The 27871-nt window shown below is 44.6% G+C and overlaps 1 protein-coding gene across 2 annotated transcripts in view; it reads left to right on the top strand.

Annotated features, from left to right (window-relative positions):
* The first annotated feature begins 396 nt into the window (after positions 1-396).
* Positions 397-27871, top strand: part of flt4 (fms related receptor tyrosine kinase 4) — a 229774-nt gene continuing 202299 nt past the window's right edge. Inside the window, exon 1 of one of the 2 annotated variants that reach the window (XM_041193455.1) lies at positions 397-799. In XM_041193455.1, the coding sequence (XP_041049389.1) occupies positions 742-799 (58 nt within the window). In that variant the 5' untranslated portion in view covers positions 397-741. The remainder of the gene's footprint in view (positions 800-27871) is intronic. The other variant, XM_041193457.1, reaches the window with a different exon arrangement.

Below are 27871 nucleotides of genomic sequence, written 5' to 3'. Positions count from 1 at the left end.
AAGGCTATAATTACAGCGTGACTGGTTTACATAGAAATGGTCAGTTTAAAGTTTAAACGAAGGTTTTTTTTAATTGTCAGGAAGTGATCAGGGTTTTAGTACATTATATAGAGCGATGCATTTAAATTTAAATGGCAACCCTTCATTCTTAGAGGTTTATTATAGGGTTAATTAGAATACCACTACATCTGGTTAAGTACTGATCTGTTTACAATGCAATCTTAAATGCAAAGGGATATAATATTTTAAATATGGACAAATGAATGCCAGTGAAGTATACACATTGGCGATTTATGAATCGTACCCCACGCAGTCGAAGGAGCTTGGCGTCAGAATTTTTTTTTCTTTTGTTGAGAAATTAAATTCTTTCTGGACATCACAGGGAATCTGGAGAGTTTGGTCAGAATAAAGTTGGAGGTGGAAGAATAGTTTTTTTTCCCTGCGGGTTGGTGGAAGTGGCGAGAGGTTTTGCACAAAAGGAAACGCATCTCACTTGATGCTAATCGTTGCGCACATTCCCTTCAAACAATTTCCTTGTGGTTTACATCAACTTTATTCCGCTTGTACCCGGAGCAGATCGGAACTGCATCTCTGCTTTTCCCTGATTCACGGTTCTGAACTACACACACGTGTGTGTGTGTGTGTGTTTGTGTGAGAGAGAGAGAGAGAAAAACAGAGAGATTTAACATTTTTATTTCTTTAATCGGAGAATTCAATCACTCCAGGACTGGACATCTAGAAATGAAGAAAGCTTTTACCTTTTCTCTCTGGATTTGGATTGGAGTTGTTTGCAATTCAGGTAGGGACCAAACTCTTTCTGCTCTGCAATGTTTCGTTAAGATTTGGAATAAATCTACGGACTTTTTTTTTTAATTTAAAAGCTGTCGTGAAGATTGAGTCAGCCAGTCTCTCAGGCTGTCAGTGGATGAGTTTGGAGTAAAGTTGCCCCCTAAGAGTTGGATTGCGAATTATTCCTTGTTTTGTAACCTTTATAGATTGTTGAGGCTTTTAACAGTTGGAGCTCACCCCGGGAGATACCTAGAGATCCAAAAATATTCACACACCCAGGATGGGGGGTGACTTTTACACTTGGAGGGCCTGTGCGGAGTTTGTTAGACATTTGCTGCAGTGTCTGAGGGTTTGCGGGATTCTGGCCATGTTGCCCTGCATTAGCAGGTAGTTTACATTGGAGCTTTCTACTGAGTGAGTTGAGGATTGATGTCCCTGTTTCATTGTGGATCTCGTTCATGGTGCTTGCAAACAAAATCACTCCATGCTAAGGGTTTTTTTTTTTATTGTATTAACTTGTTCAATTAAAAAAAAAGAGGACAGTGTTTAACTCGGATCTTGTGGGGCGGGGAGGTGGGGGCGGTGTGGAAGGAAACCTACTCATGTTAAAGGAGATTGAGGGTGATTGCAAGGAATCCCCATTTCTCTCAGCCACTTCATATTAATCCATTTAAACCTGGAGATTCCCCCTGCAGCTGGCGAATTGGGACTAACTGATCATTTATACAGTAATAGGTTTGGTCTTTGATGATTGAAACTCCTATTTAATTGCACAGTTACCCTGCAATAAGACGGGTGATCTTGCTGATCCTATGGAATCGCATAACAGAATAATATTGGAATCCGTCCCCTTCTACACAAGAGTGTGATCAATGCGCCGGTTCACTGTGAGTGACTTAAGTGGTCTCCACTCCCGGCCATATCTTTCCCAATCTTTCCCATAAGAACGACCCCCCACCTCCCCCTCCCGCCGCCACAAACACACCCAGAAAAACAAGGAATAATGTGACCTTTTCATTGCCAGTGAACTGGTTGGTCACTGCTGGAGCCGGACTCTGTGATTTAAATTGTGAGACAAAAGAGAATGCTTCAATAGAATTATCATTCTCGGGTTATGTGGAATGGATCGGAATGAGCTGTGGGTTAACCTGTTGGTTTGTCAGTGGACACTGGGAGATTTTAATGAGCTAACGATATCGAAAATTGTACGTGACTTGAATGAGGTTTTCATTCTATTGAATGATAACTACAGTTTTGGACCTGAATTGGAATGAATCTGCTGGAGGCTGGATGGGGAAGATCTGAAAGCAGCGCAACATCCTTCACTCTCGATCTCCTCAGCCTCTGCCCCCTTCTCAACCTCCTCCTTGCCCTCGCCCTGCTCCTTTTCCTCCTCAACTGCCCCCTTGTCCTCAACCCCCTCCTCAGCTTTCTCCTCCCTCCCCATGCTCTGCCTCCTTCCCCATCTTCCTCTTCCCCATCTTCCTCTCCCCCTCCCAGCAAAAGCCCATGATATCATGCCCTTGAGTATGATTGAGAATGGTGAACTGTTTGAAATTGGGATCCTTCTGATCACTGACCAGCTGGACTCAGATTGTGTGGGTTCTATATTAATTGTGAACATCTTGTTTTGTTCTGAAATAGAACTGGAGAATGATTCTGGCAGCGAGGACACATAAAGTCTTATCCTGTTCCTAAATAAATAATCATCATTATGCTCTAGATTTCTTCCTCTCTGTTTTATTTTGCACATAGCTCATATTACACCCTTTAATGCCATTGAAGAGTATCAGCCTGTGGACCCTTTAAACTGTGTTCATGAAGTCAGTAGGGTGTATGTGTTGTGTGTTGGAGGTACCTGCCCCATCACCAGAGTTGTACTGGCTTCAGAATCTTGCAAGGACACCCCTGGTCCAACCAGAGGGTCAGTGCTACATGGTTGGTGGTTGGTTGGGGGGGTGGATGGCAGGGGGAGTGATGGCAGGGGACATGATGAGTGTAAATGTTTCACCCTTGTTCGAAAAAAGGGAGAAGCATAAATCTGGCAATTGCAGGCCAAATAGTTTAATGTCGGTGACATAATAGCACAGCACAGCAGGCCATTCTGCCCATCGAGTCTGCACTAGCGCTGAAGAAGAGCAGTCCAGTTAGTCACCACCACTGCCCTCCTCTGCTCTTTTCCCTGAATCATGCACTTTTTTTCTCCTTCAAATATTTAACTAATTGGTAAATCTGTGCCTATCACACTCTCAGCAGTGCCTTCCAAGTCCTAACCACTAACTGCATTATAAAGTTCTTCCTCATGTCACCTCTGGTTCTTCTGCCAATCACCTTTAAATCTGTGCCATTTGGTTATTGTCTCTTCAGCCATTGGAAACAATTTCTCTTTATTTATTTTATCTGGACCCTTCATGGTTTTAACTACCTTTATCAAATCTCTTCTCAGCCTTCCCTGCTCTAAGGAGAACAACCCCAGCTTTTCCAGCCTCCACAGATAACTCTTAATCCCTTGGAACCATTTCAGTAAATTTCCTCTTTACCCCCTCTAAAGCCTTTGTGTCCTTCCTAAAGTGTGTCCACTGATTTCTGGTGATTGAAATAAGTCACAATCTATTTGTATTATTTGATGTTTCAGGATTGTTACGAGGCTCCTGCAAGGTGTGTCAAAGAGAGCAGAGATTGCGGGGAGGATGAGCGAGCTGACCATGGCTCTGTTCTACAGGGAGCCATACAAGAGTGGGGGAGGAAATAGGGATATAGTAGTGGTAGGGGACAATATAATTGCAGGGGGAATAGATACTGGGGATAGGGGGGATAGATGTAGGGGAATAGATACTATTCTCTGCAGCCATGAGCGTGAGTCCCGAAGGCTGTGTTGCTTGCCCAGTGCCAGGATTAAGGACCTCTCCTCAGGGCTAGAGAGGAACTTGGAGTGGGAGGGGAGGGATCCAGTTGTTGTCATCCACATTGGTACCAACGACATTGATAGGACTAGAAAGGGGGTTCTGCTGAAATAATTTGGACAGGAGCTAAATTAGAAAGGAGAATCACCAAAGCAGTAATCTCTGGTTTACTACCTGAACCACGGGCAAACTGGCATAGGGTAAATAAAGTCAAGGAGTTAAATGCGTGGCTCAAAGATTGGTGTGGGAGGAATGGGTTTCATTTCATGGGGCACTGGCAGCAGTACTGGGGTAGAAGGGAGCTGTTCCAGTGGGGTTGGCTTCACTTGAACCTGGTGAATCGAATAACTAGGGCTATAGAGAGGGCTTTAAACTAAATAGGGTGGGGGGGGGGGGGTGTACTGGAGAGGAGATCAGTAGGCTTACAAAGCAAAAGAATATGGTGGCATTGTAGGGCAGCTACTTAGATAATGATACCGAGTTTGCCAGGAAGGAACAGAGTGTACAAACATTAAAAAAAAGCAGCAAATAGGGTCAAAGGAGGAAAAATGGTAAAAAGGCAAAATTAATGGCTCATAAATGCACGTAGTATTTGGAACAAAATAAATGAATTAACGGCACAAATAGAGGTTAATGGCTTCATGAAGGGGAAATCATGCTTGACAAATTTATTAGAATCCTTTGAGAAGGTAACAAACAGGATAGATAAAGGGGAATCAGTAGATGTAATATATTTGGATTTCCAAAAGGCATTCGATAAGGTACCTCACAAAAAGCTACTTAATTAGATAAGAGCCCATGGTGTTGGGGGTAGTATATTAGCATGGATAGAGGACTGGCTAACTAATAGAAGACAGAGAGTTGGGATATGGAGAGCATTTTCAGAATGGCAACCTGTAACTAATGGAGTGCCACAGAGATCAGTGCTAGGCCCATAGTTATTTACAATATATATTAATGACTTGGATGAGGGAAATGAATGTACTATCACCAAGTTTGCAGATGACACAAAGGTAGGTGGTGGGGATGACACAAAGAGGGATATAGATAGTTTAAGTGAGTGGGCAAAAACGTGGCAGATGGAATATAATGAGGGAAAGTGTGAGGTTATGCACTTCAGCAGGAAGAATAGAGGAGCTGAATATTTTTTAAATAGAGTAAGACTGAAGAAAGCTGCATTGGAGGGATTTGGGGGTCCTCGTGCATGAATCCCAAAAAGCTAACATACAAGTTCAGCAGGTAATAGTTAAGGCAAATGGAATGTTGGCCTTTATTTCAAAGCGAATGGAATATAAAAATAGGGAAGTCTCGCTAAAACTACACAAGGCACTAATTAGACCACACCTAGAATACTGTGAACAGTTTTAGTCCCCTTATCTAAGGAAAGATATACTGGCATTGGAGGCAGTCCAAAGAAGGTTCACTAGGTTGATCCCAGAGATGGAGGGATTTTCTGATGAGGAGAGTTTGAGTCAGTTGGAGTTTAGAAGAATGAGAGGCAACCTTATTGAAACATAAGAGTCTTAGGGGGCTTGACAGGGTAGATGTTGAAAGGTTGTTTCCCCTTGTGGGAGAGAATTGGACCACAAGGCATAATCTCAGAGTAAGGGGTTGCCCACTTAAGACAGACATTTGTCTGTGGAATTCTTTACTGCAGAGGGCTGTAGAGGCTGGGTTGTTAAGTATATTCAAGGCTGAGATAGATAGATTTTTAATCAGTAAGGGAATCAAGGGTTATGGGGAAAAGGCAGGAAAGTGGAGTCAAGGATTATCAAATCAGTCATGATCTTATTGAATGGCGAAGCAGACTTGATGGGCTGAATGGCCTACTTCTGCTCCTACATCTTCTGGTCTATGGTCTTTAGGGATTGCATTTCATACTTCTGTCAATTTTTCCATAAAAATCCCAAACCACTTGAACATGGCTTTCCCCTTTTTTTAAAAAATAGTGTCAGGAGTGACATCAGGAAGCACTTCTTTGAGCTTTGAGTGATTAATATCAGGAATAGTCTTCCAGTTATGGAAATGGATGCATTTTATGTGTTGGGGGCGCCTAAGTTTTTACAGGAGGATAGCCAAGATGGGTCAAATGGGTGCTCTCGTCTGTACTTGGGTACCAAAGTTTACAAGGCAACCAGGAAGTGTAGGACACAGAAGGAACTCTAGTGCCTATGCTAGTCCTTTACTAGAGTAATGCAAATCTAGTCCCACTGCTCTTCTCTGTCTCTCGTCCTCCTATAATCATGTATCTCCCTCCACTTCAAATATTTACCTAATCTTTACCTTGCAAGAACGAAATGTTCACACAGGTGTTGCTGCAAGGGAAGGAGTTTGCATCTTGTGTTAACCACACTCTCAATCACATAAATTAAAAATCTGCATCTACTACATTGCTTAATGTCTTTAGATTCAAGACTTCAATTTCATCTGTGTAATATCATGAAATAACAACCACATTGCTTGGATCTTTTTTGTTTAAAAATAGCAAATTCTGATCAGTCCGTGTATCTATTTTTGACATTCTGATTACTTTTTGACATTCACTACCCTCATTTTCTAATATCATCCCTTCTCATCTTATTTTGGATTTTCTATATTTTATGGATTGAGGTGAATGATGTTAATGCTAGCAAAACATGGCAGCATCAACCACTCTGAGGCAGTGGCAACAACGTTATAAGTGAAATAGAACCCTCTTTACTTGGCCCTTAACCATGTGTTTCAAATCCAACCTGTCAGCATAGTACAATGGGCCAAATAACCTCCATCTGTGCTGTATCACTGTACAATAAATAACAGTGCTGTCTGATGTTGACTCACTCCTGACTCCCCAAAGCCTGTCCACCATCTACAAGGTACAAGTCAGGAGTGTGATGGAATACTCTCCACTTGCTTGGATGAGTGCAGCTCCCACAACATTCAAGAAGCTAGACACTATCCAGGACAAAGCAGCCCACTTGATTGGCACCCCATCCACCACCTTCAACATTCACTCCCTCCACCACTGACGCACAGTAGCAGCAGTGTGTACCATCAACAAGATGCACTGCAGGAATTCACCAAGGCTACTTCGACAGCACCTTCCAAACCCACAACCACTACCGTCTAGAAGGATAAGGGCAACAGATAGATGGGAACACCGCCACCACCTGCAAGTTCCCCTCCAAGTCACACACCATCCTAACTTGGAAATATATCACCGTCCATTTACTGTCACTCGGTCAAAATTCTGGAACTCTTTCCCTAACAGCACTGTGGGTGTACCTACACCACGTGGACTGCAACAGTTGAAGAAAGCGGCTCACCACCACCTTCTCAGGGGCAATTAGGGATGGGCAATAAATGCTGACCTAGCCAGCGACACCCACATCCCGTGAAAGAATTTAAAAAAGAACAGCTTGCAATTTTCATTTACCACACCTATTCATCCTCTGGCTTTTTTGACAATTCCAATTTTGTCGCAACTTAAGGGACTGTTCTGTGCTGTACGTACCAGGAGCTCAATTGACACTGCTGGGAACTCATTTTACACAAGATAATTACAGTCAACAAGGGTGACTATGTTCCCTTTAGTCATTGCCTCTCATAGCAAAACAGTCTCTTGAAGCCAGCCCCACCCCAAACAGAAACAGCATGAGGGAAGCAACATTGTTTCATTAAGATTTTGCCAAGTTTCTCTTTGAATTGTTCGATACGAGTTGTACCAATCACCAAGCAAAAAGCCATCTTTTGCAGTTACTGAGAGTGCAGGCAGTTGGGGGACTAACAGATATCATGAGATTTAATCATTGAAATAATTTTTCTAAATATGGTAAAAATTATTTGTTTTAAACATTATGTCAACACCATTTAAATCTGATTAGTGTGGGTTAGGTTGCTAGGGTTTGTTTGAATATTTAACCTGAATGCACTGTTTATAGCATTTACATCAAAAAATCTACAAAAGCACAATTTGTCAGAGCTTCTATCTATGGGCACAGAACTCTCTTTATCTGTTACAGGTAATTGTAAAATAATATCAAGAAAGAAAGTAATGGCGATGTGTATAAGGTTTTGGGATAAAAAATGGAACTTCATTGCTGAATGCCAAGTCTCTGGGTCTCTCAAGTCACTTGGCTCTCTCTGGGCTATGACCGACCTCCAGACATCAAGCCATAATTTCTAAGACTGCCACTGCCCTCACCCACTTTACTGCAGTTGTACAGGGCATTGGTGAAACTACACCTGGAGTGCTGTGTACAGTTTTGGTCTCCTTATTTGATAAAAAAAGATATAATTGAGTTAGAAGCAGCTCAGAGAAAGTTCAGTCTACTCATTCTTGGGATGAGGGGCTTATCCTAAGAAGAAAGGTTGAACAGGTTGGGCCTATACCCATTGGAGTTTAGAAGAATGGAAGGTGATCATATTGAAATATATAAGATCCTGAAGGGATTTGGTGGGGTAGATACCAGGGGGATGTTTCCACTTGTGGGAGAGGCTGGAACCAGAGGTCTACTGTTTAAGACTGAGAGAAAAAAATTCTCCTCATCTCCAAGGGTCGTTAGTCTGTGGAATTCTCTTCCACAGAAAGCAGTGGAGGCTGGGTCATTGAATTTATTCAAGGCTGAGTTAGACAGAATTTTGATAGACAAGGGAGTCAAGGGGGCCGACAGGAAATTGGAGTTGAGACCACAACCAGATCAGCCATGATCTTATTGAATGGTGGAACAGGCCCAAAGGGCTGAATGGTCTACAACTGCTCCAAGTCCTATGTTTCTATGTTCCTATGTTCTTCCTTTGGAGATCTTCTCTCCACAGCCTCCAACATCATTATCTCCCAACCCCGAACTCCCAACTGCCTCCTTGCCGAGATCCAGAAACAGGACAGTTCCCTGGCAGACCCATCATTTCAGCCTGCTCCTGCTGCAGAGAACTGGTTTCTTCCTTTCTGGACTCCATTTCTTCTCCCCTGTTGAGCCTCTTTCCACCTACATTCGTCACTCTTCCAATGTCCTCCATCACTTCAGAAGTTTCCAGTTTCCTATCCCTGAGCATCTCATTTTCACTATGGACATCCAATCCCTCTAATATTTCCCCACATCCCCCCCCCCCCCCCCCCCCCCCCCCACTCTCCCCCCAACCCCCCAACCCAAGGATGGACTGAGGGCTCTGCCCTTCTTTCTGGAAAAGAGGCCCAACTAGTCACCATCCACCAGCACAAGGGGGATGCACTATAAATGTAGGGAAGCCTTGTTACAACTGTACAGGGCGTACTTGAGAACGCACCTAGATTGCTGCATACAGTTTTGGTCGCCTTATTTAAGGAGGGATATATGTGTGTTGAAGTAGTTCAGAGAAGGTTCACTAGACTGATTTCTGGGATGAAGGGGTTGTCTATTGAGGAAAAGCTGTGCAAGTTTGGCCTTTACTTACTGGAGTTTAGAAGAATGAGGGGTGATCTTATCGCAACATATAAGACATGGGGAGCTGATGGTGCACTGGCAATGTCACTGGACTAGTAATCCAGAGGCCTAGGCTATTGCTCTGGAGTATGGGTTAAAATGCCTCCATGGCAGCTGGTGGAATTTGAATTCTGTTAATAAATCTGGAATGTAGAGCCAGTCTCAGTAATGGTGACTGTGAAACTCTCATTGATTGTTGTAAAAACGTATCTGACTCACGAATGTCCTTTAGGGAAGGAAATCTGCCATCCTTACCTGGTCTGGCCCACATGTGACTCCAGACCCATAGCAACATGGTTGATTGTCAGTTGCCTCTGAAATGGCTTAGCAGGCCACTCTGTTCAAGGGCAATTAGGGATGGGCAACAAATGCTAGCCTTGCCAATGATACCCACATTCCATGAAAGTATAAAGAAAACAATACTGAGGGAGGTTTGACAGGATAGACACTAAGAGGATGATTCCCCTCATTGGGAGGAATCTAGAACTAAGGGGGACACAGTTTCTGAATAAGCGGTCTCCCAGTTAAGACAGAGATGAGGAGGAATTTATTTTCTCAGAGGGTGGTTAATCTTTGAAATTCCCTACCCAGAGAGGAGTAGAAATTAGGTCATTGAACATATTCGAGGCCGATTTAGAAAATGTTCGATCTGCAAGGGAGTCAATGGTTATGGTGGGTGTTGGGGGGGATGGGGTGGCAGGCAGGAAGGTGGGGTTGAGGCCACAATCAGATCTGCAATAATCTAATGGAATGGCAGAGCGGATTCAGTGGACAAAATGGCCAACTCCTCATATTTCTTGTGTTCGAGCAACTTCTTTTACTCCACTCTCTTCCTCCAAATAAAAGGTCTTGCCATTGGAACCAGTATGGGTGCCAATTTTTTCTGCCTTTCGTGGGATAACTGGAGCATTTTTTTTCATTCTAGTCCGACTTGGGTCACCTTCCTCACCTCTTTCCCTGTACATTGCTGATTGTACCAGTGCTGAATTGGCAAATTGCATCAACTTTGTTTCCAATTTTTGCCCCTCTCTCACCTTCACATGGTCCATCTCTAACTCTTCCCTTCCTCGACTTCTCTGTCTCAATTTCTGTGGATAGATTACCAACCAACATTCACCATAAACCTGATTTGCACAGTTACGTTAACTATGTTTCTTCACACTCTGCTTTCTGTAAGGCCTCTACTCCATCTCCCCAGTTTCAACATCTCTGTGGCATCTGACCACACTGTCTTCTTTTTCCCTCAATCAAGGAATCCTGTGCTTCTCACATCCTTCTCTGACGATGGTTGACAAAGTCCTCAACTGTGTCAGTTCCATTCCCTGCATTTCTGCTCACATCCTTTCCCTCCCAGAACCACAACAGGATTCCCCTTATCCTCACCTTTCACACCACCAACCTCCATGCTCAACATTTCCACCACCTCCCCCTAGGCATTGTGAAGAAGCTTTTAGAATCAACAATCCGTGAGTAAACTGACAGCCACTTGGGCAAGCGTGGAACATTAAAGGAAATCCAGCACCAATTTTCCTTTTAAGGGCAAATTATGTTTGGCTGGCTTGACAGAGCTTTTTGATGAGGTGACATAGAGGGTTGATGAGGGCAGTGGAGTTGATGTTGTGTAGATGGACTTTCAAAAGATGTTCGATAATGTACCACATTATAGCCTTGTTACCAAAATTGAAACCCATAGGATAAAAAGGGGCAGTAGTGGCATGGATACAACATTGGCTAAGGAATACATAGCAGAGAGTTCTACTGAATGGTTGTTTTTCAGACTGAAGGGAGGTGTACAGTGATGTCCCCCAAGATCCAACGTGAGAACTATTGCTGCTAATACATATTCATAATTTGGACTTGGGGGTACAGGACACAAATTCAAAATTTGCAGATGACACCAAACTTGGGAATGTGGCAAACAGTGAGGAAGATAGTAATAAACTAAGAGAGGACATAGATGGGCTGGTAGAATGGGTGGACTCATGGCAAATGGAAGTTAATGCAGAAAAATCTGAGTTTGGTAGGAACAGTGAGAATAGGTAACACAAGATAATTGGTACAATTTTAAAGGGGTGCAAAAACACACCTGGGAGTCTATATGCACAAATCATTGAAAGTGGCAGGGCAAGCTCACAAATCAGTTAATAAAGCCACCCTGGACTTTATAAATAGAGACATAGGGGAGAATTTTCTCCCTGTTGGGGGTGCCGGTCAGGAGTGGACAGGGAGCCAATCGCCGCTTGCGATCATTTTACGTGGGCGGGCCTTAATTGGCCCGCCCAGTGTGATGCACACCTGGAAGCCCTCAGCGCTACCTGCGCAGGCGGGAGAAAGGAGGAAGAGTTGGGGTCCGCACTCTTGCGCGCATGCACGCGGAAGAGCGCAGAAATCTCCTCGAGGCACAGAGCTGTCTCAGGGAGATTAACTTCATTCTGAAAAATTGAAAAAAAGAATTTAAAAAATTATTTAGACACTGTCACATGAGCTGGGACATGTTTATGAATTTTGATTAAAAAAATTTTATTTCATTAATAAATCCTTCACGAAACCTCATCCCGCCCGTGGATGAGGTTCCATGATAAATACGAAGGCCGCCTGGGCTCTTCGCCTGCCCCACCCCCGCCAACCTTAAGGTTGGACGGGCAGCCCTGACAAGTGCTTTAATTAGATTGTTAAATGGGCTGTCGGGCCTTTGATAGTTCGGTGGGCACGCAGCCGACTCCGGGGCACGCCTGCCGAACTGAAGCTTGGCATGATGTATGCCCGATGTCACCACCCATCATTTTACGAGTGGGCATGCAGGGCCCACCCCCACACGCCGAACAGAAGATCCTGCCCATAGAGTACAAATGCCAGAAGATTATGCTTAAACCCATATAAAACACTAGCTCAACCTCAGGTGGACAGTTGTGCCCGATTCTGGGCATCACACTTTAGGAAGAGCATGAAGGACGATACAGAGTAACTTGACTAAAATGGTTCCAGGGATGAGGGATTACAGTCAGATGGATAGACTGGAGAAGCTGTGGGCGTTGTTCTGTTTTAGAGCAGAGAAAACTAAGAGCAGCTCCAATGGATTTGATTAAATTCATGAAGGCGTTAGATAGTGTAAATAGATAAACTGTTTCCAGAGGCTGAAGGGCCGGTGACCTGAAGAAGCAGAATTAAGGTGATTGGCAAAAGAACTAGAGATGACTTGTGGAAAAGCTTTATCGTGTAATGGGTGGCTCGGATTTGGAATGTGCTGCCTGATGGGGCGGTGGAAACAGGATCAACAGTCACCTTCAAAATTGAATTGGATAAATATTTAAATTAGAAAAGATTGCAGGGACATGGGGAAAGAGTGGGCTAGCGGGACTAACTGGATTGCTCCGTGAAGGAGTGGGCACAAACCCGATGGGCTGAATGGCCTCCTGTGCTTTAGTGTTCTATATTTTTACGATTCCATAAAGATGAATTAGAGATTATTAGTTATCCTTGATATAGAAAAGTAACAGCTGTGTGGCCAATGCTCGGCTCATAAACCAGCAATTAAGGATTTGTTGTGTGACTGACTTGGTCGAGTTTCCAGGTCTGTTTTCCCTCACTGGGTTGGCTTTTGCATGCCCAGGTTGGCGATCTGTGGTGCATCTCTATTTGCTGATGGAATAGTTCAGGTTCTGGTGGCGGTCTGTCACCCCTCGGCATCTTTGAGTTAAGGGAAGATGCGAGAGAGGTAACGGAGAAGGCAGAGAAGCCAGGAAAGCATAAGACAAACATCTGGAGTTGTGTCCAAGTGATAGAGGAAAAAACCCAGTGGGAATGTTTCTGTGAATAGAAATTAGTCCTAATAGAAGAATGAGCACTTTGTTTGTAAGTTGGATGCTTGTAACTTTGGAAATGATTTGGGAAGCTTGGGGAAATTTGGCGTTCAGGACTTTGTTTTTTCTCTTATGTGGAAGTTAAATGTTGCGTAACTGTTATTTAATGACCTGGAACATAGCTCCTGCCAAATTGCTAAATATGATTTGAGAGTTTCGGAGAAAACAAAATCTTTTTGGTGTCCTGGAGATCAGGATTGCAAACAGCAGCATGTGATCTTTCACCGGCTGAGGCTACTCCTGTGGATGCCCAAAATTTGTTTTATTTGAGTGTGGCACTTGTCCAGGGAATGTGAGTGAGTGATGCCCTGTGGGAACATTTAAACGGAGGTTTTGAGAAGTGTACTAGCATATTTCAGGCTGTTTCTTTGCTTCATTTGTGCAACAGAGTTTGATTGATTGTCAGCCCATTATAAAGCAGCAGAAAATGCAAGGACTTTGAAAATCTGTAGCAATTGCTCCCTCCTTCACACTTATATGTAAGTGGACTGTTATCCTATTGTGGACTATGACACTTTCCACTTGGAAAAAATAATGGTTAGAGTGAAACCTGCTTCAGTCAAGACTTCTTTCCTCTTTCTACACCTCGATCGTCAACCAAGTCTGTTAGGAGGTCATAGGTTCAAGGTCCACTCCAGGTCTTAAGTTCACTTACTGGATTGACACTCTGGAACAGCATGGACAGAGTGCAGTGTGTCCTTCAGATCAGATGTTAAACTGGCACTGTTCATGAAGAGCAGAGAGTCCTGAATAATCCCTTAACCTTGCACCTGGTCATTCATCTCATTCTGTTTGGGAGATTTGATGAGGCCAAAATGCCTGCTCATGTGTCATAATTTCTCAGCGATGTAATGTGCCATTTAAGAAAGAAAAACTTGCATTAAGATAGCACCTTTCACATCCTCAGTATTTCCATAAAGTACTTCTCAGCCAACGAACTGCTTTTTGATGTGAAGTGACTGTTGCAGTTTAGGAAATGCGGCAGCCAATTTGTGCATAGCAAGCTCCCACAAACAGAAGTGTGATAAATGAGCAGATAATCTGTTTTAGTGAAGTTGATTTGAGTAATAAATATTGGCCAGGACACTGGGGATAACTTCACTGCTCTCATTCGAATAGTATCACAGGGTGTTTGACATTCATCGGACGGGACCTCAGTTTAACAATTCATCTGAAAGGCAGTGTCTTCAGTGGTGCACACACCCTCAGTACTGGCACTGGGAGTATCAGCCTGGATTATAGTCCATGTTAAGGAGTTATTTGGTTACTGTGTCCCATTAAAAGACCAGGAAAGATCTTTCTGAAGTTGGGTTTGTCCTCTGATTATTGTGTTTTTGTTCACCTCCTGTTTAAAAATGAGACTTTAAGCAGAAATTAAGGACAAAGGAGAAAATAGGACTGTAGGCGTTGCTAGGCAAACAAAAAAATCCATAGGTTTATGTAGTTCATCTCCTGCTATCCTGGTAGTCACATGATACAACAATAGTGGAATTGTTAACTAATAATGACAATCAATCGCTTAAAATGAGTCACTTCAGGTACAAATGAATTACTTTGCTGTAGGGCGACTATTGTTATGCGGTCAATAGGGTTGCCATTTTATGCACAGCAAGATCCCACAGGTGAGATGAATGACTTTGTTTCTCAGCAGTGTTGGTTTAGGTACAGCAGTGCAGCTCTCCATATGGCCAGGGACCAGCCCTGTGCGGAGCCAGCTGTATAATTTGGTTCCATCTCATCGAATCTCCTGGGCAGGCACTAATGTCCAACTGAGGTCAGCGATGTAAGTGCTGCCTGTCAACCGAGGGAGGATGTTGGAGGGAGCGGAACGGTGTGGAAGGCTGAAGGAGGGAGTGAAGGAGTGTGGGAGGGGAGGCTGTAGGCGAGGAGGAGGGCGGTAGGATGTTGGAGGGAGAGGAGGAGCGCGAGGGGTTGTGGGGGGGGGCTGGGGGAGGGAACGGAGGAGTGACGGAGGCTCAGGGAGGGAGCAGAGGGGTGTGGGAGGGAGGCTGTGGGAGAGGAGGATGAGACAGGGAACATTGCCCTCCCTGCTGAGTCAGGCTGTGATGGAGTTTGTACTTCCCACAGGAACTGAATCCAATTATCTTGACCATAATAACCTCAGCAGAAGTGCAAAACCCTCACAATTTAATTGCGTTTTTCCTTTTTATTTCCCATGCCAGATATCAGTGTTGAGCTACGGAGTGACTTTACTGTTGAACAAACAGCTGTAATCTCCAGAGACACCAATTCATGGTGCTTAGCTCCTGTATTTACAAACAGTAGTCAGGTTCGTCCAGATTTATGATGAAACTTGCATAATGAATGAATGAATTGGATTGTTCACGCACATTGAGGATGTTGCAGTCCAGACCCCAGCAACCCGACTCATAAAACAGTTTTAAAACCATTAGCACATTTTCCTCCGGAGATTAATTGGGTGGGTGGAGCCCATGATAGGGTAGATTGTACGTAGGCCGTGGGAGAAGTTTGGATAGACTGAATGACTTTGTTTTATCACAATCCTTATGAAGCACCTGAAAATAACTTTTAAGAACTGGAAAAGGTTATGAGTCGCAACAAGCTTGTGTCTTTTCCATAGACCACCCCTGTCCATGTGGAAATGCATCAAATTATCAACATAATGATACAGTGGTAATGTCACTGGGCTAAGGATCCAGGCTAATGCTCTGGGGTTCCGTGTACAAATCCCACCAAGGTCGCAGATGAAATGGAATTAATTACTGTCTGGAAAGTAATTGTGACACTGATTGCGGTAAAAAAAACCCCGTCTGCTTCAGTAATGCCCTTTAGGGGAGGAAATCTGCTGTCCGTAGCTGCTCTGTCCCTGCATGTGACCCACGAGGGGAGGATGAGACAGGGAACATCGCCCTCCCTGCTGAGTCAGGCTGTGATGGAGTTTGTACTTCTCACAGGAACGGAATCCAATTATCTCGACTGTAATAATCTCAGCAGAAGTGCAAAACCATCATTTACTTGCATTTTCTCAATTCTCAAGGGCAACTAGGGATGGGCAACAAATGCTGGCCCTGCCAGAGATATCCACATAACCATGAAAAGTAATTTTTAAAAATACTTTAACTCTCTGCTTCACTGACCAGCTCTGGATGTTTAACGCACAGGATTTTTTGTGCTCTGGATGAACAAGTTCTGCCCTGATTTTCAACTTATTCCTAACGCCCTTAGTTTTGGACATGATCCGTGAATTCTTTTCTACTGTGAATAGTTTGCATGAACTTATTCTAGTTTTCAATCTTTTGGATAATTTAATCGGTTGGTCACCTCTTTGTCGAGTCCCTGTGTGTTCGCGTTCATATTTTGACCAGTGAATTTGCGCTTCACTTTTCCTGTGTTTTATCTATTACACTAGCTCTGGAAATGACTGTCAGTAGCCACAGAGTAACAGTGTCATTTGAAAGGAGCGTCTCAAGACTAGGTTGGCATCAATGCTTTTCACCTCAGTTTGAGTCCGAATGCTCTAGGTTCAAAGCTGAGCCCCTGGCCTGAGAGAGGCTGACAACCTTGAAGCAGTGCTGAGGGAGTGCCATATTGGTAGAGGTCTCGACTCTAAGCTGAGGCTCCGCCTGTGGTTAGATCCCATGGTACTAATCGAAGAGCTGGAAGATCTTCCTGTGTTCCTCCCTCAATCACTTGCACCAATGAAAAACAGATTAACCGGCTATTCACCCTCATTGCTTGTGTTATGTTCATATGTACCTATTGCTTACATTACAGTCGCTGCACTTAAACATGACTCATCCAAGTTGAAGGGAAAGAAACAAAAACAGAAAATGCTGGAAAAACTCAGCAGGTCTGACAGCATCTGTGGAAAGAGAAACAGAGTCAACGTTTCGAGTCTGTATGACCCTTTTCAGAATGAAGAAGAGTCATACGGACTCAAAACATTAACTCTTGTTTCTCATCGCCAAAGATGCTGCCAGACCTGATGAGTTTTTCCAGCATTTTCTGTTTTCGTTTCAGATTTCCAGCATCCGCAATATTTTGCTTTTATCTTATGGAACCAGCAACCTCCTGACTCATAGGCATGAGTACTACCCACAGAATCAGAGCTGACAGAGAGCTTTGAGGTGTTGCTGAGTGACCTGATATGGCTGGATGTAAATAGAAGTCTTTCTTCCTTTTGTATATTGAATGGTGCTGCACATCTGGCATGTAGGACTGTATTTAGACCTTTCTATCAGCAGGAATATAAAAATAATAAACCAGTGTTCTCTTTATGTGGAGCTTAACTTACTTGGGATCTTTGAGGACTCAAGTGACTGGATTGTAACCTCACCCAGTCATCATGAAGTGGCTCACAAGCCTCAAGCTAGTCCTGTCTAATTTACAATTATTTGTACGTTTATTCACTACCTTGGCATCTCTTGCATTATAGGAGGCGCACAACTGTAATCAGTGCTGGAGTCTCCCTCATGGCTCAGAGGGTATGTGCATCCCCCCCTCCCAGTATAAAACTGAGCCATGCCAGGGACAGGAGGCAGATTGCAGTGAGTTCATTGTGAGTGAGATGCTTCACTTAACTTCTGACCCCTGGGTTAGGGATGAGGGTAAAGACCAACCAGGTTTCCTGTTGCTAATCAGCACCCAAGCAAAGTGCACCTTGGTGCATGTGGATGATGGGTGGGATCATGATTGGACCTCTAATGTGATGCCTTCCGTGGGCGAATAGTCTAGAAAAAAGATGCTATGGGGAGATAAGTTTTTTTTTACGCAGTGAGTTAATGTGATCTCTGCCTGAAAAGATGCTGAAAGCTGATTCAGTAATAACTTTCAAAAGGGAATTGAACAAATACTTAAAAAGGAAATGTTTGCATGGCAATGGGGAGGGTGGGACTAATTTGATGGTTCTTTAAAGAGGCGGCACAGCCACGATGAGCCAAATGGCTGTGCTGCATGTTTCAGTGGCATCACCTCATTATTCAGCTTTGGCAGTCTGGATGCAGCTCCTCTGTGACCCCACAGACACAAAAAGTCCTAACACACAGGAAAATCTCACACAACGAAGCCACAGGATAGCTGATGCTAGAGTTAGAGAAGGTGCCGTATGATGTGGGCCACGGGTCTGAGCTTGGATTAGGGCGATACCGGGCAGCAAAGAAGGAGCCTTACTCAGCCTTTGGCTGTTTTATACTCGACGCTGACACCAGTTGTGCAAAATCGAGAATGTTCTGATCCCCAACACCAGCGCCCTCATTGCCAGACTCAGCCTTTCACCAAAGAAAGATTTTCGCCTTTCAACCACCTAAGTGCAGTCACTGTTGCAAAGCAGGAAGTGCGGCAAGCAATTTTCACACAGCAAGATCCCATAAACAGCAGTGAGATAATGATCTGTTAATCTGTTAGTTGAGGGGTAAATATGGGTCCAGGATTCTAGGGGGATCTCCCCTGCTCTTCTTCGAAACAGTGGCTGTGGGATCTTTTACATCCACCTGAGAGAACAGACTAATTGAATATTGGTGACACACCTGAAGATGCAGCACCCCCTCAGTCTGCTGTGGCTCAGTTCGTAGTACACTTGCCTCTGAGGCAGAAGCTTGTGGGTTCAAGTCCTTTTGGAATACAACAATCTAGGCTGACATTCCACAGTGCTGAGGGAGAGCTGTACAGTCAGAGGTGCTGTCTTTCAGACAAGATGTTAAACTGAGGCCCTGTACACCCCTATTAAAAATCCCACTATTTTGAAGAGGGGTCAGTGCTCCGGCCAATATCTATCACATTGGCTGTCTGCAGGATCCTTACGTTACACCTGGTGGTTAGGAAAAGCAAGCCTTTTTGGGTCTGGAGTCACATTAGAGATTTCCTTCTCTAAAGAACATTAGTAAGCCGGATGGGTTTTTACAGCCATCAGCAATGGTTTCATGATCATCATCAGACTTTTAATTCCAGATTTTTATTTCACCACCTGCCATGTTGGGATTTTGAATCCAGAGCATTAGCCTGGGTCTCTGGGATACTAGTTAAGTGACAGCACCACTATGCCACCACATCCCCTTGCATAGCATGATGCTTCTAACAGCAGTGTGATGAATGACTGGTTTAGTCTTTGGTGACCCACAGGTCTGAATATGTCTGAGACGTGCTTTTAGATGCTGTTGAGACATGAGTAGGTTCTACACATAGAAATACATAGAAAGTACCATCATGGAAAGAGGCCTTTGAGTCCTTTGGGTCCATGTTGATGATTAACACCTGGGAACAGGGCAGGTAACTATGATTAGAACTTTTTTGTCCTAAATGGGGGTTAATTGTTCCAGATCCTTCAACCCATTTTCTTTCATCCACATCTCCAACCACTTCTGCATCAACCAGTGTTTCTGGAAGTGAATCCCACAGCCTCGCAACTCTCTACTACTGGGCTATTAATCAATAAAGCCTGGATCTGGTAATCCAAAAGGTGTGAGTTCAAATCCCACCAGGTCAGTTTGAAAATTCAAATTCAGTTTTATGAAATCCTGTCCCAGTAAAAACAACTGTAAATTGTCTCAAAAAAACCCAACTAGTTCGCTACAATATCTTGCATATTTCTTCTAGGTGCTGGTTAACGGTTAAATATTGACTAAGTCACCAAGGAGAACTCCCTGCTCTTCTTTGAAGTTGATCTTTTACGTCCACCTAAGAAAGCAAATGGGCCTCAGTATAATGTCTCATCTGAAAGACAGCATCTGCGACAATAGAACACTCCCTCAGCACTGCCCCTCCGACAGTGCAGCGATCCTTCAGTACTGCCCCTCCAACAGTGAGCACTCCCTCAATACTGCCCCTCCGACAGTGCAGCGATCCCTCAGTACTGCCCCTCCGACAGTGCAGCACTCCCTCGATACTACCCCTCCAGCAGTAAGCACTCCCTCATTACTGCCCCTCTGCCAGTGCAGCACTCCCTCAGTACTGCAGTGTGAGTATCATTCTGGATTTCGTATTCAAAACCCTGGACTGACACTCAAACAACCTCCACCCTCGGAGGGAGAGTGCTGCACCCGAGCCAAAGCAACTGCAACTGTTGCCACCTGTCATTTATGTGACATATGAAACTGTGAACAATGCCAAGTTTTAAAGCTGAATCTCTGCAATTCGTATTATATTCTAAATGAATAATTGGCAGTTGCCCTTTTGATTTTATTTATAGCGAGATCTTGCGAACACTGGAGGGTGTTTTAACTTTCAGCAAAAGGTCAGTGGATAGGAAAGTTGGGCAACGGGTGTGTATATGAGGTGGGTTTGTGTGAGGGATGGGTGTATAATACTGATTGTGGTTGAAGGAGAAGATTCTGTCCGATTTTACAGGTAGTGACTGCTGAAAGAACGGTGTCATCATTCACCTTAGACAGAAGTTTCTGAATAAAATGTCCTGAACGCAACAGGGATCCAGGGCTAGTCTGACCTGGGGAAGGTGTCTTTGCATACGGAAAGACCTTCCTTACACCTGCGCTCACGCATCCTTTAGATTGTGACAGCGCAGGCCACGGACCAATGGTGAGGAACACTATGGGAGAGATAACAGTGTTGTAAATAACATCGGGTCAAGGTCAAACACAGTTCCTTTTGTGTCATGGCATGAAGTGCGGCTCATTCTGTCCTCTCTGGATGTCAGTGCCTCCCTCCGATGCCAGGTCTCGGCTCCAGCTTTTTTCGCAAGGTCAACAGTGCATGGGAAAGGAAGAGCTGGCAGATGCTGCGGATATCCCTCGCTTCCTCACTTCCTAGCGCGTTTATGCTGAGTGGCTTTATATAGCTCGGTTGACAGCTAAAAGGAATCGCTCCGTCCAATCTGTCAGCAGCAGATAAGTGAAGTCAAACTGTTTAATGATGGGTGTTAGTTTTGAAAAAAAGAGGAACACCAGCCCCTTCCCCACCCCCGCAACACCGCCATATATATAAAAAAAAACTTGTCAAGAGATGGTCACCTCAGCTAGCCTTGCCTTCTCTTTTGAGAAATGAGATGCACACAATGGAATGATGCAGCACAGGAGGCAGTTATTCGGCCCATTGTGTGTGATAGCTCCTTGAAAGAGCCATCCAATCAGACCTGGTCTGTCTCTCCATGCTCCAGCAGGGAATCAATCTCCTGCTTCAACTTGCGCTCCCTTCAGCCATTATAAACTGCAGGAAAGATGGTGCGGCGATGGGCATTCCCGAAAGTTAAGGAATGACCAGCCCGTCATGTCTGACAGCAAGCCAAGTTAAGAAGATGGAGGAGGTGCGATTGGAATATTAAACTGCAGGAGCTGGACAAGGGGACAGGGCTCGTAAGTTGAATTGAGGACAGGTGTCAAGAAAGTATCCCTTCACGGAGAGAGTGATCAACACACGGATTGGAGCTTCCACATTGAGTGACGATAAAATCCCAGGAACTTTTTGAGAGCCAATTGGAAGTTGGTAACATTCCCAGATACTCCTTTTGCCTCAGCTCATCTGCTGCTGAAACCCTCATCCATGCCTTTATAACTGAGACTTGACTTTTCCAACCCACTCTTGGCTGGCCTCGCACCTTCCATCCTTGTAATCTTGAGCTATCCCAGAATTCTTGCTGCCCATATCCTAACTCAGGCCATGTCCCATGTAGCCATTACTCTTGTTGTCGCTGACCCTACTGGAGGAGCACCTCAATTTTGAAATTCTCACCTCTCTAATCTCTCTAATTATCTCTCTAATTTCCTCCAGCCCAGCACCCTCCCAGATATCTGAGCTCCTCCAATCCTGGCCTCTTGTTTCTATTCGTCAGCTGCCTGTGCCCTCTGCTCCAAAATGCCATTCCTAAACCTCTTGCCCTCTCTACTTCCCTTCCCACCTTTAACACATTCCTTATTATGTGGAAGATGCTGCGTGAACACAAGGATCGAGAACGAGAGGGCACAGATTTAAAGTAATTGGCAAAAGGAGCAAAAGGGATATGAGAAAAAACTTTTTCACGCACTGGGGTGGTTAGAGTCTGGAATGCGCTGCCTGAGAGTGTTGTGGAGGCAGGTTCAATGGAGGCTTTCAAAGGGGAATCAGACTATCTGAAAAGGAACAATGTGCAGAGCAATGGGGAGAAGCCAGGAGAATGGCACTAGGTGAACTGCTGATTCAGTGAGCCAGCACAGATGGGCTGAATGGCCACCTGCTGCGCTGTAGTAATCCTGTGATTCAGTTATGTGGGGATATTAAGGACCTTTCTGGATGAATGAATCAAGCTGGGTCTAATAGCCTCCCTCATTTATAATTAGAATCACCCAAGGCAGAAAGGAGGTCATTCGGCCCTTTGTACCTGTTCTGGCTCTTTGAAAGAGCTACCCAACTAGTTCCATCCCTTGCATTTCCCCTTAAAGCCCTGTAATGTTTCCTATTCAAGTGTATATTCAATAATCTCCTTTTGAAAGTTGCCATTGAATCTGCTTACAATGCCCTTCCAGGCAGGATGATCCAGCTCGCTGGATATAAAAAAAAATCTCCTTGTTTCCTCCCCTAGATCTTTTTTGTCAATTATCTTAATTTGTGTCCTGTGGGTTTTGACCTTCCTGCCACTGGAAATAGTTTCTCCTTATTTACTCTTATCAAAATCCTTCATAATTTTGAACACCTCAGTTAAATCTCTCTTCTAAAGAAAGACAGTCCTAGTTTCTCCAGAATCTTTTGTGGTGCTTGGTGTAAGTATACAGCAAATAGAAACACACTCATTTTTAGGAGAAGAAACCTGCAACTCATTTTTGTGCTCAAAGGAGGAATAGCAACATTTATCATGCCAATTGTAAATGATTCCTGTTTGTGCAATGGGTCAAGGGTTAAAGGTCATCAACAACAAAACACCACTGAATATCCATAATAGTAATCTACTATTGTTGACTCTTTTAACAGGAGAAGTGGGAGTGGGTAGGGGTCCTCTATTAGCAACACGTTTCACGAGGTTCCAACAGCATTTTCTTCCATCAGTTTTCAAAGGTGACAATAGTGACACAAAAATTGGGCATTCTGTCTATATTTAGCACAGGAAGTGTTTCCAACAGGAACTTCCTGTCTACTGTTGCATCCTTGCCCTCCATAGGAAGGAAGCGAGTATATTGAAAGCACGGCTCCATATACATTCAAGAGGTTTACTTAGCATCTCATTGGCAGCTGTAAGGAGAGAGGAACATTCTGACTGTTCATTCTACAATGGGGAAAACTTCCATATATAATGTTTCTCGTTTACCTTGTAAACGTAATATTATTCAGCACCTTGAACCTGTTCTTCTGTTCAGTTAGATCACAGCTGATCTGTACATCAACTCTATTTACCTGCTTTTGTTTCATATCCCCATTGACCCAGCAAAACACTATTGCTTTCAGTCTTGAAAGCCTCCGATCATCCACCAGCCTATCCACAGCCTTTTGGGAGACAGTTCCAGATTTCCATTGTGCTTCGTGTGAAAATGTGCTCAAGATGTCACCCCTGAACGATCAAGTGCTGTAACTTTAAGTTTTCCTTGCTCTGGATTCCCCACTGCATCCCTTTCTGCCTCCATCAGAGAGGATACTTTCACTTTATCATTCCAATTAAACCCTTTTATCGTTTACAAGGCCTCGATTAGAACATCCCTCCACTTTCTAAAGTGAAAGGAGCTCAACTCCAATCTATACAACCTGGTCCAACAAGGTAATCCTTTAAACCTCAGTATCATTCCTGGTGAATCTGTGTTGTACCCCGCCCAAAACCAATTCAACCTTGCTTAGAAAAGCAAAACATTCCACTATAAATGGCATTCAACTGCCCTAAAACAATTCAAATCTGGTGCTGATTTGACTGAGACTTGTAGTATAATTGTGCCTCCACACCTTTTACTTCATTTACAGCCTGGCAAGGCCACAATTTTAAAATTCTCATCCTTGTTTTCACGCCCATATCCTCCTCGTTCCCTGTAACATCCTCAGCCCTACAACCCTCCAAGATATCCACCTCCATCCTCAATTTCCTTCACTTCACCATTGGCGGCCGTGTGTTCAAATGCCTGGGTCCCAATCTCTGGGATTTGCTACCTATGGCCGTCCACCTCTGTCTACTTTGAGACCCTTCTTAAAGACAGCGCTTTGACCAAGCTTTTGGGCCCTGTTCTATATATCTCCTTTCGACGCTCGGTGCCAAATTCCTGTCTGCTTATGTTCCTGTGAAGCAACATGGGACAGTTTGCTCAGTTAAAATATTATTTAAATGTAAGTTGCTTTTCCTTTATATGCAAAGTGGGCCGCTGAGAATCACTGGGGCCTGAGTTTCATGCTCCTCCGTCGCCTGGTTTTTGGGTGGATGGGGAGGCTGCGGAGGGGGTGTGGGGGGTGGTGGGGAGAGTGAAATGGGATTCTCTCTGTTTCCCCGCCCGCCTTCACCTCACAGTGGTTTTCCGCTGGGGCGGGCACGGCTTTGAACAGGCCTAGTTGAGGCCTTTAAGTGGCCAATTAACTTATTTTTTTATTCATTCAGGGGTTGTGGGTGTCGCTGGCTGGGCCAGCATTTATTGCCCATCCCTAATTGCCCCTTGAGAAGGTGGTGGTGAGATGCCTTCTTGAACCGCTGCAGTCCATGTGGTGTAGGTACACCCACAGCGCTGTTAGGGAGAGATTTTGGCCCAGTGACCCAGCCACTTAAAAGCTGTTTCCTACCCTGCTTCAATTTTTAAGCTGACGGGAGCATTTTCTGGGAGTGGGAGAAGCCAGTAAATGAATGGACTCAAGGCCTCGGTCAGGTTGTGGGGGGTTGGGCGCCTCCAGCAGAAGCCCCCTTCTGACTTTGGGTGCCCCCCACTTTAAGGTCTGATGGCCGTTGGGCCTCCCCCAACACTCCCATCGCTCACTTTCCACTGTCTCCACCCACGCACCCCCCCCACAACCCACCCCACAGGCCCTCCCTATTCACCCCGCCCTGCGACCCCATAAACTCACCCCTGCTATCCGGTCCCCGGAATTAGGCTCTGGGGTGTTGAAGCACTTCCTCTTCTGTCCACTGCAACTCTTGGTGGCTTCAGGGATTTAGAGGGCTGCCTGCCAATCAGATTAGCCGGCAGCTGAATAAGGCGGGACTTCCTCCCGAGTGAGGGGCCGAGGTCCCGCCTGCAGACAATAGATGCTCATTCGAGTGTGAAATGGCTGCTGGGCAGGCAGAGTCGGCAAGGATCTGTTCCCCGCTGACTCTTTGGATGGCGGGAAGGGAAAACCCACCACCCGGAATACTCGGGCCTGAGTGCTCACACGGATAGCTGTCCAAGAACTTCAGTTAGATCCCACCCTGTAACCCACACCAAAATTGCAGATGAAACCCCTGGTACCGAGCTTATTTAGTTAAGCCTGTGTGTACTGTGTGTTTTTCACACCCTCCCTCCCCACACAACCATTCATCTTCATTGTAAATATATGGAAAGAACATCTTTCTTCTCAGTGCAGCAGAGTGACCTGTGCCTTAAACCATTTGATTCAGGATTAATTATTTTTATTCATTCTCAGGGTGTGCGCATCACTGGCTAGGCCAGCATTTATTGTCCATCCCTAATTGCCCTGGAGAAGGTGGTGGTGAGCCACCTTCTTGAACCGCTGCAGTCCATGTGATGGAGGTACATCCACAGTGCTGTTAGGAAGAGAGTTCCAGGATTTTGACCCAGTGACAGTGAAGGAACGGTGATATATTTCCAAGTCAGGATGGTGAGTGACTTGGAGGGGAACTTCCAGACGGTGGTATTCCCATGTGTCTGCTGCCTTTGTCCTAGAAGGAGGTTTGGTGAGTTGCTGCGGTGCATTTTGTAGATGGTACCCATTCCTGCCACTGTGCATTGGTGGTGGAGAGAGTAATTGTTTGAAGTGGTGGACGAGGTGGTGATAAAGGAGGCTGCTTTGTCCTGGGTGGTGTTGAGCTTCTTGAGTGTTGTGGGAGCTGCACTCATCCAGGCACATGGAGAGTATTCCATCACACTCCTGACTTGTGCCTCATAGATGGTGGGGACTCAGGAGGTGAGTTACACATTACAGAATTCCCAGCCTCTGGCCTACTCTTGTAGCCATAGTATTTATATGGCTGGCCCAGTTCAGTTTCTGGTCAATAGTAACTCTGGATATTGATAGTGGAGCATTCTGAGGAGATGGTTAGATGCCCTCATGTTGGCAATGGACTTCTTCGGTACCTGAAAGAGAGCAGGAGTACTTGAATTTCTATGACATCTTTCACAAGCTCATTGCATTGCAAAGTGCTTTACAGACAATTAATTACTTTCGAAACACAGTTAATGTTGTAAAGTCAGAAACACAGCAGCCAAGTTGCACACTGCATGTTCCCACAAACAGCAAGGTGATAATGACCAGATAATGGATCTGAGTGATGCCGGTTGAAGGGTGCATACTGTGCAGGACACTGGGAAAATGCCTTTGCTCATCTTTGATTAATGATGTGGCAATTTTGATACTGACCTAAGTACAAATGTGCCCTCGGTGTAACTTCTGATCTGGAAAGTTGAAGTTCTGACAGTGCAGCATTCCCTCAGTACTGCACTGGACTGTCAGGCTGCCTAATTTGCTCGAGCTTCTGTAATAGATCCAACCATGGCTGACACACAAAACTTGGATGGATATGGCACATTTCATGGCCTCAGGACATTCCAAAACACTTTGCAGCAATGGAATATCATCGAATGTAATCGCTGTTGTAATGTAGGAAAAGCAGAGAGGTGGTGGCATTGTGGTATTGTCGCTGGGCTGGTAATCCAGAGACCCAGGGTAAAGCTCTGGGGACCAGGGTCCCACAACGGCAGATGGTTAAATTTGAATTCAATAAAAACTTGGAACTAAAAGTCTGATGATGACCATGAACCATTGTCGATTGTTGTAAAAACCCATCTGGTTCACTAATGTCCTTTAGGGAAGGAAATCTGCCATCCTTACCTGGTCTGGCCTACATGTGGTTGACTCTTAAATGCCCTCTAAGCAAGGGCAATTAAGGATGGGCAATAAATACTGGCCTAGCCAGTGATGCCCACATCCCATGAATAAATATAAAAAAGTAATGTGCAAACAACAGGCTCCCACAGAAGTCAATGAGACAATGGCTCAATTAGTCCCTTGATGCTGATTGCTACACAGTGTGTGCCCGTTATGCTTGAGTTTGTGTTGTACTGTTGACAAACAGCAGTGAATTTCCTCACCACAACCCTATTCTGAGCAGACAGCTGGAACACACTGTACAGCGGTTAAATGTGTGGGTAGAGCGTACATGAGCTATTGGAGGGGATTAAATGGATGGGTAGTGTCTATGGTAGGGTATGCTTGTTTCATTTTCTCTCATGTTACTACATTTCTCGATGATAACCTATTGCGACATGGAGACTGGTTATTGGCCATTTTATTTGTCCAGGTAAATCCCTGGAACCCGAACTGATCTGAAGAAGGTTTATCATTACAAGCGAGTTGTCTTATTTCAGATGATTTGGGATTCTAGTCAACCTTGGATTTGGTCCCCCCAAACTGTGTAACTAAACAGAAATTAAAAGTGGGATCTGACACAATTGTGTAAAGAAAGATTCGGGTGAGAGCCCTTGGCACGTTGCTTATTACAGCATGTGAAAATTTGGAATATTCAGTTCCCAACTGTGCCAGGTATAGATATCACTGCCTCATATTCAACCTGGTGTAACAATTAATTATTATGACAGGGTTGTATTTAGTTATTATTCAACGTGCTGCATTTTACACACCTCTGCTGGGTGGGTTTTCGGTGGGGGGGGAGGAGGAGGAGGCACATAAAATAGGGCAGGTGCCCAGCCCACCATAGTATGGGGGGGCGGGAGGGCACAGAGATCAGCAGCTCTCCCACCATATTTAAATAGATAATTAAGGGTCAATTAGACTTGTC

This window comes from Carcharodon carcharias, chromosome 8 (assembly GCF_017639515.1).
Source record: "Carcharodon carcharias isolate sCarCar2 chromosome 8, sCarCar2.pri, whole genome shotgun sequence".
Classification (NCBI taxonomy): Eukaryota; Metazoa; Chordata; class Chondrichthyes; order Lamniformes; family Lamnidae; genus Carcharodon; species Carcharodon carcharias.
This window is presented reverse-complemented; position numbering and strand designations above follow the sequence as displayed.